General features: G+C 42.6%; 1 protein-coding gene and 1 non-coding gene across 7 annotated transcripts in view; both read left to right on the forward strand.

Annotated features, from left to right (window-relative positions):
- Positions 1–10,446, forward strand: part of kn (EBF transcription factor knot) — a 96,570-nt gene extending 86,124 nt beyond the window's left edge. For 2 of the 6 annotated variants that reach the window (XR_006260005.1, XR_006260007.1), the window contains exons 8-14: positions 1,014–1,146; positions 5,384–5,538; positions 5,648–5,774; positions 5,992–6,294; positions 6,614–6,862; positions 7,205–7,450; positions 8,606–8,718. Coding sequence is in view for 3 of the 6 variants with exons in the window: in XM_043412058.1 (XP_043267993.1) it covers positions 1,014–1,146; positions 5,384–5,538; positions 5,648–5,774; positions 5,992–6,294; positions 6,614–6,862; positions 8,606–8,733 (1,095 nt within the window). In the remaining 3 variants the exon portion in view is untranslated. Of the gene's footprint in view, positions 1–1,013; positions 1,147–5,383; positions 5,539–5,647; positions 5,775–5,991; positions 6,295–6,613; positions 6,863–7,204; positions 7,451–8,591 lie in introns of all 6 variants that reach the window. The other 4 variants (XM_043412058.1, XM_043412059.1, XR_006260006.1 and 1 more) reach the window with 3 other exon arrangements.
- A 2,365-nt stretch (positions 10,447–12,811) lies between these two features.
- On the forward strand, positions 12,812–12,895 carry TRNAL-UAA (transfer RNA leucine (anticodon UAA)). The gene has a single exon. It is a non-coding gene; the product is annotated as a tRNA-Leu (tRNA).
- The last annotated feature ends 1,603 nt before the right edge of the window (positions 12,896–14,498 follow it).

The following is a 14,498-nucleotide window of genomic DNA, read 5'->3' on the forward strand; positions in this document are numbered from 1 at the left end:
CGTATAACTGAGGAGAGACTTGTAATCCAAGGGGCTGGCAATTAGCGCGGAACGGCATTGGCCGTGCTCTCTTCTGCCCCCTATCCTGTTTCATCGCTCCAGCTATATTATAGTGAGAGTAAGAGCGAGAGGGATGGAGATGCCTCGGTCCACTATTCTGTGGAGCGAAGTTCAACACATTTTTATATAGATGTATTTGAACGCGGTACTTTGGCATGGCCGCGGAAATGAAAGACAGAATTTCAAAAATAAATTACCAAAAAGGATAAAAGCTGAGAATCACCGAGCGTGGGCGTATACAGGACGGAGCGCTGTCCTCTCTCTCTCTCTCTCTCTCTCTCCCAATTCTAAAAAAACGGCCTTTTTGAATCCAGAATAAGGTCAGAATTCACGCACGCGTAAACGCGTCGGCTTCTCTGACTTACGCCCTCTTGTTCATCAATAACGTACACACACAGACGGACAAAAATATAGTATTTTTAGAGAACGAGAACAAGTCGTCGCGTTCACATACTGTATACGTCCTTGCCTTGCCACGCTCTTGAAACCACGGACGAAAAATTAAAATATTTATCGCACTTCCGAATCTCTTCCGGAATTGCTTATTGCCAAAAGTTGCCGAATTAAAATTTCACTCCGGCGGCCTCGCAAATATCACGCTCTTAGCCTCAATTGAGAGTGTGTACGTGTGCCTCGCTCTATATACGCGCACGGACGCGAGCGGCACTCGCACATTTTAAGCAACTGACTTTTTCGCACACGATGTGAAGTTGGCAAAGCGTTATTCAACGGGCCGAAAGAGCTCAGCGGTTTTACAGACGTATACAAACGGCACCACTTTTCGTCTCGCTCTTTCAAATGAGTTTGACCAAACTTTCAAGCGAGATACAGCCGCGAAAAGCGTTTCCTGACTCAAAATATTCTAAAGCCTTTTCAAAACAATCTCAGTCTTGTACCGCCTCTGCATATTTTTCTGTGCTCTTGATTAACAATGGAAAATTCTCTCATCGCAGGTTATAATATCGACGCAAGTTTGCGTGGAAGGACCCCACCTGGCTATTTCGGAAAACATGTTCGTTCACAACAACAGTAAACATGGAAGGAGAGCAAAAAGACTGGACCCGAGTGACCATGGCGAATACAACAGTAAGTACCTTAATAAACATTGCATCACGAGTCATTACGCTGTGCACTTACCACCAAAAAGAACTCACCAAAAACGAAACACAATATCCACTTGATCTCACAAACTTTGGAGTCGAGGTTGAGAAAAACCTTGCTATAATAATTAATTGTGAAAGCAAATTATCCAGGAATATTGAATCCTCGTAAACATGTCTCCAGTCGAAATGATGAACATCTGAAAACCCAATGAATGAAACAATAAGAAATTATTCATCCAAATAAACTGAATTGGCTCGATTTCAAACAATCCAAATACGTGTAACGTAAATGGAGCTACAGCAAAGTGAATCAACGTGAAAATGAAACATCGTTTTCCCTATGTAGAAGCAATCGTTGTACGTGTAATCTCTCAACACACCAGCATTATCCCTATACTTTCGTGGACGGTTCGTGTCACACGTGCTGCACTATAAAACCCGAGTGAGCTGCTGTTCGCTATGACTGTTACGAGTGAACGTACCGGAATGTGTGTGCTCGTGTGGGTATGCCTGTGGAAGCGCTTGTGCCGATGTTAGGAGCGAGAAAAAACCACCCACTACGAGAAACGGGAGAGACCATTTCTATGGGACGCTTCGTGTAAAGCAGACAGAGTAATGTTTGATGGAGGAAATTGATTGCATGACAGCTGATTCCTTGGGTAAGCTCCGTGCTCGGTTATTCGAATGACACAAATTTTGGAAAAAATCTGCTGAAAAAAAGCAAGGTGAGAAGGATCCACGATCAGGCTGCTTTGTTTTCATTTGACTAACGAATTAGTGATTCCGAGTAAATGAAAAAAAAGAGCATTTCTTTTGCGTGGTATTAAAGTGACTAACCGATATCACCTCGAGTGAAAGTGGCCCTCCAAGTTACTCGAAGCTCCTTTGTATCTGGTGTTTTATAGAATTCCTGTTATCTGAATTTCGGTTGTGTCGGACCGCCCCATATGTAAATATATCCATGTGATGGGCGTCTGTATGGTGCACGTTCAAAAGCTAAAAGGGAGCAAAGAAAGCTTGAGAAAGGGATGAATATATCTCTTTGCATGGACGAAAGAGTGTGCAAGGGAGACACAGAGATTGAGGTAGAGTAAGGAGAAGAAGGAGAGATAGAGAGAGTATAAGGAGAGTCATAGGGCAATTCAGCAAAGTTTGGCGTCGGCCGCGCATACAAACGGCTGATATCGCTCGCCGTTTTCTCCAGCTCCAAGGCAGAGTAGCGCCAGCTATATGTACAGGCATCACACATATACAGAGAAAGAGAACTCGCTTTTCCTTCTCAAGAGCCAGGTTTCCTCTTCTTCCTTCGACCCCTTCCTTGCCACCAAGACAAGATGTAAATCAATGGGAAGAGGCGGTAGAAAACGAAGGACCCACCGTCCCATTCTCTTTCTGGGCGTGCGGGGGACGTTGAGAAAAAGAGTGGAAGAAAAACAAGAAGGAGCTAAAGAAGAAGTAGCAGAGAAGACAGAGCCTGAGATCCGTGCTTTCTTTTCACCCTGACTCTCTCTTTCTCTCTCTCTCTCTCTCTTTCTCGTCCACGTAGCTACGGTTTTCCTCTCCCTTATATTTCTACCCGCTGGTCCTGCCTCAGTCTGTCTCCTATCCCTCTATATCTTCCTTTCGCCCTAACTCTCTCTCTCTCTCTCTCTCTCTCTCTCTCTCTCTCTCTCTCTCTCTCTCTCTCTCTCTCTCTCTCTCTCTCTCTCTCTCTCTCTCTCTCTCTCTCTCTCCATTTTCCTCTTGCTTTTGTCTGGTTCGCTGCTACCGACGAGTGCCCAAAGACGCAAGAGAACGGGCGCGAAATTGGCCCTCCTCGCTAAACCTTCAAGGCGTTCTCGTCCTTGCTTCCCATCTCTATATGTATAAAGATATTATTCGCACTAGCAGCAAAATAAGGCCTCAATTCGCACGGTTCCACCATCCACCCGGTACGACATTTACGCCCATTTGCTTATCACCACTCCGAATGTATACAGCCCTTTTGCTATCATCTCTGCCATGACTTTATACTTCCTTCGCTCGGTCGCACACACCGCACCACTGCTCGGGCGTTGGTTTGTGAATGCTAAGTTTAAGCTATCTCGCGGCCCGAGCTCCTGCAACCCTCTCCGTATCCCTCGTCTTCTTGTATACCATGAATGTACATCGTATTATATAAGGTAGAGAAAAGCACCCACCAACGCGCGGTGTGACGATGAGAAACCCACAACATTTGACTATATCTCTATTCCTCCACTGAGCAGAGCACTTCCCTACTCGACGTGTTTCACCATCCCGTACATATAGCGAGAATTTCTACTCTCAACCCCGGAACACCCGATCGGGAATGCCAATGAGCGATGCGTGCGCGAAATTTTCCCTTCCAACACCTCCTCGGGATTTTCCCGCGCTCTATTACCATTGTCTGGAGCGTGTACGCGAAAATTCGAAGCTTCAAATAATACACGATGGTCGAACTCGTGGCGAGTGCATGAAATTAATTTATTCGAAATATTATCTGGATCGTCGTAAGTTTTGGAAGACAACAAAAAATGCTAAATCATTATTGATTCGAATTTGAATAAACTAGTTTTTGTTTTTCTCAATTGAGACTTTAACCTGGACTGCTTAATGAATATTTATCGAGTGGCGGCATCTCCACCAATCGTAATTCGTCAGAGCGTTCGTTTGGGACTGTTTTCTACTTCTCTTTTTCACTCGCTCTGCGTTTATATTCTAATAAATAAGAATGTTTCTTATGATCTCTTCATAACGAATGGAATAAACTCGTGTAAGATTCTTCGATAACTCGTAAAAGTTGTGCACACAGCTTGATTTCGTTATTGTAATTTTAAACGAGTTAAAGTCTTATCGCACAAACTTTCAATCGAACAACGAACGTTTAGCAAGTGTAAAAATTCGCTTTGAACTTGACGAGTAATGTGATCCGAAAGGCTATATTTTCTCATTTTCTTGTGGCAAAATAAAGAGAAAAAGAGACAGTCGGATGAAAAGAGATGAAAGAGAGACAAACGGTTGGGTCTCACTCGGTTTCGTTAAGCACTCGTGATTTATTCGCACATCCCACCTTCCTATGAACCCACATTTGGCCTTGTGCTGTGCTCCACAAGAGCCTCTCGTATACGTATAACGCGTACTCCCCTCTCTCTTCACTCTCTTTCTCTCACTGCCTAGTGAGTGCGCAAATATATACGCTATGGTGTGCGAAAAGTGTTTGAGCGTCACTGAAGGCAATATACCATGATGTCAGCCACTCTGCTAGTAGGTTCTCTCCCTTTCTCTCTTTCTCCCGCTCTCGGTTGGCTCCACTAGGCGGGAGCTGACTACTGGGGTGGCTTGCCGGCTTCGCCGGGGTACAAAATGATATCATTGGGTTATAAATTCCAAGCAGAGACACTGGCGGCCCGATCGCTGCCCTCCTCTTTCACCCTCTTCATCCCTCCTTCTTGTTATAACCCTTCCCTCCTGCTTTCTGACTCTCACCCTGTATATACACACATCTCGCACTATATTTCCTATCGTGGAGCGAACACCACCTCTGAACAGCCTTTATGTGCTTTCCTTTCCATCCTTCCTTTTCGTTCCATTTTCTTCACTCTCTCCCGGCATCCACCTCGTTTTCTCGCTTCCTCTGATTCTGCACCGCTTTCGTGTTTCAACGCAAAAAGCACCCTTTCGCCTCATGCCACCTCAGAGAAAATATATTTGCCACACACACTCTGCTGATGCTCTCGCTCTCTCTCTCTCTCTTTTCCCTTACTTTCTCGCTTCCCGACCGAATAAACAGAATATTCTGATAATTTCACCCTATCCCGTTTGCGGAAGAGTCACGGGACGCTCGAACAAACGCTCCTGCGATTTCATCTCGTTTTTCACTCCACCCTCTTTACTTCCATCGCGTTCGTGCTTCATCCTGTTCACCTCCACTTATGCTTTCCAAAGAAAATTCAATTTTTTTCCCCACTCCGAAGTAATTCGATTTTTACCCGCGAGTCCCTCGATACGATAAACTATTTATAAACTTGCGACTTATGTCGTTGACACTTCAATAAATTCACGCGCATTTCGTTTTTGGTCGTTTTTTTTTTTTTAATTTCATCGTATTAAACTACGTTCCTAAAAAGTGTTTCGTACACATAAATAATTGAATCGTCTCATCACTAAATTGTCTGCTCCTCCGTTGGGTGGAAAAATTCTTATGAAAAAATGTTCTTCAGGCCTGTATCCAGCACTCCCCCTTCAAACACCCTGCATAAAAGCGATATCGCCAAGCGAGGGTTGGACGTCCGGAGGCTCGACCGTAATTATCATCGGCGAACACTTTTTCGACGGGCTGCAAGTAGTCTTCGGATCGATGCTTGTCTGGAGTGAGGTAAGTTCAAGAATCGTAATGGCCAATACGATCAAAACGGTCTGACCAAGAAGGGACCCTCTCGCAATGCGATAGAAATTTAATGCTAATGGCTAACTTTTATCTCCAGTTAATAACCGATCATGCCATCAGAGTTCAAACACCACCTCGACAAATACCTGGAGTCGTCGAGGTAACGCTGTCCTATAAGACCAAACAATTTTGCAAAGGTTCACCCGGGAGATTCGTTTATGTTTGTAAGTACCGAAGCATCTTTACATAGCAAAATCCACGATACAATAATATTTATTATCAGTGAGGATTATTCAAAGAATAATAATTGACACTACATTTTTACGAATCGTCCACGTTCTTAGAAACGTTTTTTTCACGACCCAAAAGAATTTCACGAGCACTGAGCTCCCGCCAAAGATGAACGTTTCAATCGAATCATTTTTTTCTGTCCATGTTCAGCACTCAATGAACCAACGATCGACTACGGTTTCCAGAGGTTACAAAAACTGGTCCCCCGGCATCCGGGCGATCCAGAAAAGCTACCAAAAGAAATAATATTGAAAAGAGCAGCCGATTTGGCGGAGGTACTTTATAGCATGCCGAGGAGCGGTAATACGTCCATATCGGGTACACCGGGTAGTCCTGGTTCGGGTCATCCCACAGCGCCACCAACGTCGAGTTCGGGAACGGGATTTAATTCGTACACGGGTCAACTTGCTGTAACTGTGCAGGAGAACGGCAGCGCGGCCAAATGGACCGACGGTACGTCAGCAATTTCACTCAATCTTCCGGGCAATGAAAAATCGTTCGATTTGTATTCGTTGAAGTTCCGATTTGTATACCAAAGGGGCAAAGTCATTTTACAAGAACCGCTGCGAATGAAATCGAAACTTTCTAAATGCGCGATGATGGAGACACCAGCATTGACAGTTTCAATTTTATTGAATCGAATAAGCTTGTAGTAAAACGTTGATTATGAAGCGACGAAAATTGCAAGACATTAGCCATATGATAGTGAATTTTCGGTTCAATGCGATCGGATACTCACGAGTTCGTCTGACGGGCAGGTTTCTATTTCTAGACGGTAGTTCCGTGACAACGGGTGGCGGAGGTGGAGGCAACGGCGGTGGTGGCGGCGGAAACGGAGGTAACGGTAGCGTCGGTGGCAACAATGACGTCTACAGGCAAAGCAGTAGCGCAAGTCCGCGAGGTGTCGTTACCGGAGGTGGTTATTGCGGAAGTTCAGCCAGTACGCCTCACAGTCATAGCACGAATGGAAGTTATTCTACGGCGAATCCGTATACCGGAAGCCCGACTCTTTACACATCACGTAAGTTTACAAATTCTCAGATTGGATAAATATTGCGAGTGGGATACGTGTTTTTGGTGTTAAGTCTCGCTCGGGTGTGTTCTCCAACGTTGAAAAACCAAATTTTCTAAAATATTGTGACGCTGTCACACGAACCGTTGCAATTATTGTAGAAAGTCTAAATTACCCTCAATCTTAGTGTAAATAAATATTCTGGTTATCTCAACGACCCTCCAAAGGCATGATATTCTGAAGCACGCATGAAGCTTACTTCTTGTTACACTCCGTTGTTAGATGAAACGATACATTATTTGTTTGCACGCACTTACGATCGCCCCATGTGGTTTTTACTTTACGTTTTAGCGCACGAACAATATGGCATTTTCTATTCGTCCGGGGACGGGAGCGCATTCGCCCCCGTAGTCCGACCACCGACCACCTCAGTCCCACCGCACTGGTCCACACAGCACCACCTCGCTACAGCTGCCCAGTAACCGCTAACCGTCCACTACCACCACAATCATCACCATCACGATATCACCAACACCTTAATGTACCGCGATTAAAGAATTATCCGACAATTTGCCAACGACTTTCGGATTTCTGAATGTAGGTATATCTTTTCGTTTGCTCACGCACTCGTTACGTGGATGAAGTCAAATTTTTGAACTTACGTCAAAAAAGCTTGATCCCTTCGTGTTTTGCCATTATTTCAAAATGTTTATCAGCTTCAAATGATATTTTGTGCTATTTAGTCGAGTTGAAAAATTGACTTCGTTCGTTGCTGGTGCAGAGAGTTATCTATGCGTGGCATTCTGATTGGTTTTACTGTTAAAAATTGCTGTTCCATCGTCGCTTGTCAATTTAAGGAGTTCAAAATTAGAAATAATTCAAAAAAACCCAACATGTTCAAAGTTCGAGCTGACTCGCGCAGTTCATAGTCTCATAAAGTCTTATGAACAATCGTCCAAATGATCCGAATCCGAGGATAGACGGTGCGAACATTGCCTTTGGATGTCATGGCAGAAAAAATGAAATTTTCTCACTTACGAATTTAATTTTGCTGACCTTTGAAGCGTTGCTTAGTTTTCGGGATTGAAGAACTGGGAATCGCGTTCCATAGAACGTCCAGATTTTTTTAACCGCACGAGCTACATTCTCCCGGCTGAGCTCGGTCGATCGCACGAAAGGGATTTTCAATCCGAGCGTAAATTTTTGTCACATCTTTTTACCGGGCTCCATGAGCGGACGAACAACACTCGGACAAAAACGGTTTCTAACACAGTCGAAGAAAAAAAAGGGGGACGAATGATAGGTACGTGATCTCCGCTCGTTAGAGATCTCGCTCGTTCGATCGAAAGCGTTTTGCGCGTCTATGAGTGTCGTTATAGTCGTAAATTGCATCTTGTCCGAGTATAGTAGGAGCGCGAGTTGTGTATAAGTCGTTTAGCCGGCACGTGTTGCCCCTCTGGACACAACGATTGACGATGCCACGATTATGGTTTGCCCCGTATAGTGTTGTAGCCGGAGAGAAGTGCATGGATCACATGTCTTCCATTTTTCATCACTCCTTTCGTTCGATCTTCCAGCCTTGCTTTGTAATACCTTTTATTCGCGTGTGAGTGCGCGTATTTTGTCAGTGTGTCTGTGTGGGTTTTTGTTCATCGGGATTCGCTGATGTGTCTGAGCGATAGTTGCGATTACAGTAAAACCACGTAAGGACGACGACAACTAACCGTATAATCGACAGTGGCCATGTTGCAGGGTTAGGAGACGTCGTCAACACGTCGTTCAACGTGAACCCGTTTATGTTGCCAGCGTGCAGTCAGGGCTACACGGACGCCTCGAGTCCTCTGCTTGCATCAACTGGGAAACACCACTACGAGACGTAAGCTTCGTTCGAATTCGGATGAACGACCAATCAACGTCCTCAACTTTCGACCGTTCATCGATCATCGAGAACCTAGCGAATTCGGTATTCGTCCGAGTTTCAGTGAATCTGCGCGCGATCCAAAAACTCCGCGTACCGACTTTGCTAATCGTGTGAACAATTCAATGGGGGCGAGCATTGATGCGAGAGACGGTAAAACAAAAATACAAAAGAGGATGACGGTCCTCGAGTGTCCTTTCCTTTCCGTCATCTTTGTTCAAGAAGATGATGCTACGGGCAACTTCCTTTGAGTTTTCGCAATATACGGACGCTAAATGCGAGTGCATCTTTCGATGTTCATCGATTAACTCTGAAAATGTGATTGTTTTTTTTTTTATTTCCCTGTTTTAACACGTTGTTTATTTTTTTACGGAGTTTTCTCACCAACGAAAAACAAGTGCAAAAGTGACCGTTGGAGGTCTCCCGTCTACAAAGAAATGTTAAATTAGGAAATTAATACATATCGGGGATTGTGGGAATTCGGAGACTTGATGGACATATCGCTTTTATCGAAACAAATGAAAATCTGTAATGATTCTTCCTTGTATTGTTATTCCGGAGAGAAGTGTTCAATGAACCTTAACTTTTCAAGACTTTCCGCACATTTCATCCAACCCCTTTCCCTCTATTTCTCTCTCTTTCCCTCCCTCCTGCTCCTTCCCCCTGATTAATAAAAAGGGACTAACCAATATCGTATTTAACTGTAAGGGATGAAGAATTGTAACTTGTATATTACTTGTAAATATTGTTGCGATGTACAAAAGATGAGAAAAAAAAAACAAAATGAAAAGAAATGAAGGATGAACGAGCGCAATGTATTGTTGTGGGTTGGAACACATCGAAAGAAGGTGAACAAACGAACGAGATAAGAGGACAAAAAATTTAGAGGGATTGTAGATTAAACGGTTATTATACAGAGATGTAAATAATCTTAGAGCGCCCGTAGCTTTTATTCGAATACGGTTGTATTTAGAAGGTCGAATGATTTGAATTGAATTGAGTGTTCGAAGAACGATGCTCGTTCATCAAACATTTGAGCCCCTTCTGTCTCGACCGTTATGATCAAATTTTTCACCAAGCATATCGGGTTTCAAAAAGTGGTAAAAATTGAGGAGAATCTAAACTGTAGTTAAATCGAATTGTATGACAAGCAGGTTCGAATCGGATTTACCCGCCATCATTCACGAAAGTATACGATGAAGAAATGTGAGATTCACCCGGCGAATGATAATACCGGGTGGTTGCGATAATCCAAAGGCACCAAAACTTTCTTATTTCGTTGACGAAAAGAAATAGAAGAAAAAATAAGAAATAGAAAGAGAAAAAAGCTATCATTGAACGTAAACATTGTTTGGGGTTTTATTTCTCTGATCGTCGACGCTCGAGAGTGCTCGCGGTTTGTCCACGAGCTCCCTCACGCCTCGAAATTACATTCAATTCATTCGTTCGTGTTCAGTTCTCCAACAAAAACTGATTCTCATTATTTCTTCCGTTGAAATCTCAACTACTTATTGTTAGTGTCGTTATTTTTCACGAGACCTATGAAAAATGAATTAAATGAGAGAAAAAAAAACGAAAAAAAAAAATACCCACACTCATCCAGTCATCGATGTATATTAATATAAATTAAACTTACATTTTTGAAAATTAAAAAAGAAAGAAAAACAACATAAAACCTGTTGATTATTTAATCGATTTTATTCTCTTTATTTCCAAAGACTATCCAATCCCATCGCTAAACGACCACTACGTGCTTTTTAGAGCCCGAAAAAAGTAACAAAATCACAGTAAAATTCGTTTTAGGTCAATTCATCAAAATAAGAAGTTTTCCTTGAAAACTTCTCATCCAAACTGCAGAGTTTCCATTTCAAAAGACCTTCTCATTAAAAATAATCGAAATAATTCGCACTCACCTTTGTGAGAGTTTGTTACATACGACTTCACTCTTGTTTTTCCCGAATTTTTCATACTGAGAGAAATTGACTAGCGATATTTGTTGTCCACCAGATAAACAACGTTCTAGATTTGAATTCTTCACATTCGGGCTTTTCAATGGATCATTTTTGTTGACGGATGCACGCGAGTTTATCGCGTGTGTCATCGCTGGGCTTAGTGGTGACATTATCTAGACAGGATGATCTATTTGTCAAGGCGGGTGAGTACACTCACGAAGTATACACATTTTTTCTATAACACGTAGGTAGCGTTGTGTGCAGGAAAAAAAACTGCAAACAAGTAAATAAAAACGGTAATCCATGAACGAAATTTTGTGTTCCCAGTGTTTTTAGTGAGAAAACTGTGGAGAGAGGGTGTAACGGGGGGCGGCCCCAATGAAACCAGTGAAACGGGATACTCCCTCCCTCCCTCATTCTCTCTTGCTCTCACTGGAGTACCACTTCGGAGCGATTAGTTCGCATGGTGTCGTATTACCTCTGGCAGCAGCGATATAAAATGCTGCAAGGAACAACGTTATTGTGAGGCTGTTTGCGTTATTAGATTTAGATTGGTCGGCACGTGCTGGTTGGGTCGCCGGCCTTCACAACCCTGCAAAAGCAGGCCACGTGCCTCGGCTACACGGAACAAACGCTCCAAAGAAACTGGGAACGATACAAAATAATCGTGTAAGAATTATTTTACGCAGTAGGGCGCAGCACTCGGTCCTTTACCTTTTTTTCTCTTTCGCTAATGCAAATTCCCATATTTGCCCCTTGGCGGTGACTCGTGTGGCTTCTATTATGCCACAATAACAAGTTGTAACGTGATCGGAGGCAGACGTCTTTTCCATATTCGTAATGACCAACTAGTTATTTGACTCGATTCGTATTCGGTTGGGAGGGAAATCGTTGAAACGCAGGGAAACGTTCGACTGGGATAGAAAAAATGGAAATAATTGGCGGCTCGTTTTTATTAACCCTTGCATCATTTTTCACTTTGTACATAAATTTTTTTTTGTTTGGTAAGTGCCATTTTTTATTACCATCTTCCAGAGTTCAAATGCACCCCCTTCTTACTTGAAGTACATCGCGCCACTGAGGACCGCATTCGAATAGCAATCTAAGGGGGTTTTAGGGGAATGATGACAAGCAGGGCGAGGCTGGATACGAGCAATCCGATGTCAGACCCCCTGACAGCTATAACGATACGATCTAGGATTTCCATCAAGTTGGCTCCATTCGAATTCGGTTTATGAAAGCTCCACTCGGATGCCGCCACCATTCCCCTTACAAGGCTATTGTATTTCCAAGGGACGCGAAAGCATATTAACATCTGCTGATCACCGGTAATCTCCATTGAGCAATGTAACATTATTTATCTCACGTCCACGCGCTCTTTTCGCTGCGAGTTTCTCGTGGAACCCTTCCACGCTATTTCTTCAGAATAAATGTCACTGAAAATATTGGTCCCAAACATTGTGTAACTCCGACTCAAAATTTAGTTCCAAAAAGCTACTAATTTGAGTTCTGAGTTCTGAATATAAATTTTTAAGTATCCTGGATTGTGTGAAATGCCAAAAAATCATGAAGCAGCGTTTCAAATGTTAGCTGCAGGTTCAAGAAAATTCTCAACGTACCTTTATAACTGTCTCTTTTTATAGAGTAAAGTTGTAACGCGTGAATTAGCTCTTCATTGTCATCGCTTTTCCGCGATTTCGATTGGTTCTTGAAACACGACCATTGTGGGGCTAAATTCATTCGAAAAAAAACAACGTTCATTCGTCCTGTCAAAATAACAGCTTGGAATTCAAACCATATTTGACATTTTGTCGATATCGTTTTGCTCGACTCGATTTCTCGAAAATTCTTCGAATTGGACATTCTTTCAATAGTTGTTCAGTAGTTATTAATGAATTGAATTATTAAACGTAAATGAATTCTGGTAAAAATAAATAAAAAGTTACGCTTTGCAAGAAGATGACGGGCGCGGAGCGCGCGTTTGTGACTCACCTAGTTAGAGTTAAATTACTGAAAGTTAGTTCCCAAACTACATGTCAACATTGGCAGTGATGTTGATTTGCAACTTTGATCTCAAAAATTGGCACAGCTAGGTTGGCCGAGCGGTCTAAGGCGCCAGACTTAAGTTCTGGTTCCCATTTGGGATCGTGGGTTCGAACCCCACACCTAGCAATATACCTTTTTTTCAATGATAACGACATCTACTGGAATGAACTGATAGAAAATAAAGGCTGGTGCCCAAGTGACACGGGGATGAGGTACAAAAAAATATTTTCCTTGGTAGCAATCGAATAGGAATCCGGATGTACGTATGACATGAGAATGGTCTATGCGAAATTTAGCGCTATTTTCCGTGAGATCTTTCAACACTATGTTTTAACATCGAAGCGAATCTGTACGTCGATAAAACAGGAATCTCTAGAAAGCCCAGAGTAAAGCACTCTTGTTGTCAGTGAGGAAACTTGAGCGGATCCAGATCGAGGTTTATGGGGAAGACATTCCTGCATCACCTTAACCGACTTTGGTATCAGTCAACTCGAGATTATATCGAATCTCTCAACACAACCACTTCGCAAGTTCATTCGACTGATTTTCCAAATGTCATCAGGACACAGCTGAATCTATTGTTGATTACTTAACCTTCGTTGGTTGATTTCCAGTTGACTCGCTTCTTTCGAAGTCGATCCGAAGAGATCACGATGGAAACAGAATTAAAAGTCGTTGAGTCACAAAGAAAATATTGCCTTTGAATGACTTGAACTACAAAGCAGAACTCGAATAGTAATTGCGTAAGGTCACTCTTACTAAATTCCTCTATCACTTCACTCTTATGTCGCTAAATAAATTTATTTGACACGATTGCGATCGAATGTGTTGCAAGTGTTTCCTCCTTTTTTCTACGATATGAAATACGCACATGAACGAACGTCGAGCACGACATTGACAACCAATCAAAATACGTCTATAGCAGCTTCAGAAATAACTCTCACTTCGAGGTTTCATAACAACTCTAGTTTTATGAGAGGATCCCTGCCAATGTTGAACAATGTGAATAAAAGTGGAATTATTTTCGCATGTTGAGCAGTGAGTTTATCTGAATTTGTATTCAGGTGATAAAAAAAATATTTGAGTAACTGGTGGCTGTTAAATGAGAAATTTGTTTTATCTTCGGAAGATAATTTAGATGAACATACCATTAGTTGGTATAGTCACTAATGCTACCGTCATCCAGTAAAGTCGTGCTTACTGTAGGAGTTATCTCCAGTCTATCGAAGCTGCTGTACCGATGGATTTCAACGGTCGGTAACGTAGAACGCCATTTTGAATGAGAAGCTTTTTACAGTGTATCGACGAATAATACAAAAATTTGATCCTGCCTTGACGGTAAAATAGGAGCCTTCGATTTGGGACACCCGGAAAAGAATTTAAGTGGATGGAATTTAAATCGATTCTTTTAGTCCACACCGGAGAAGCTAATTTTGTTGATGGTAAGCTTCATCAGTTGTCAGTCAATGGTGAAATCCAATGAATTCTGTCCCAAATTCGATCAAAAGTATACGAGACATTCATGGGAAATTTAGGAAAGCTCGAAAACTCGTGAACTTTGACGTTTTGCAAATACTGCCCAATGCAAAAGGAATCTTTGCTAAAATAATTCTAAACTCAGAACGTAGCAGCATCGACAAAATCTCCTTAATCTCCGTAACTCGACCACCCGCATCTTTGACGACTTTCTCCGACGACAGGTTCCCGAGTCTCTGATCTGATGAGTACG

The sequence above is a fragment of the Venturia canescens genome, chromosome 2 (assembly GCF_019457755.1).
Source record: "Venturia canescens isolate UGA chromosome 2, ASM1945775v1, whole genome shotgun sequence".
NCBI classification, from domain to species: domain Eukaryota; kingdom Metazoa; phylum Arthropoda; class Insecta; order Hymenoptera; family Ichneumonidae; genus Venturia; species Venturia canescens.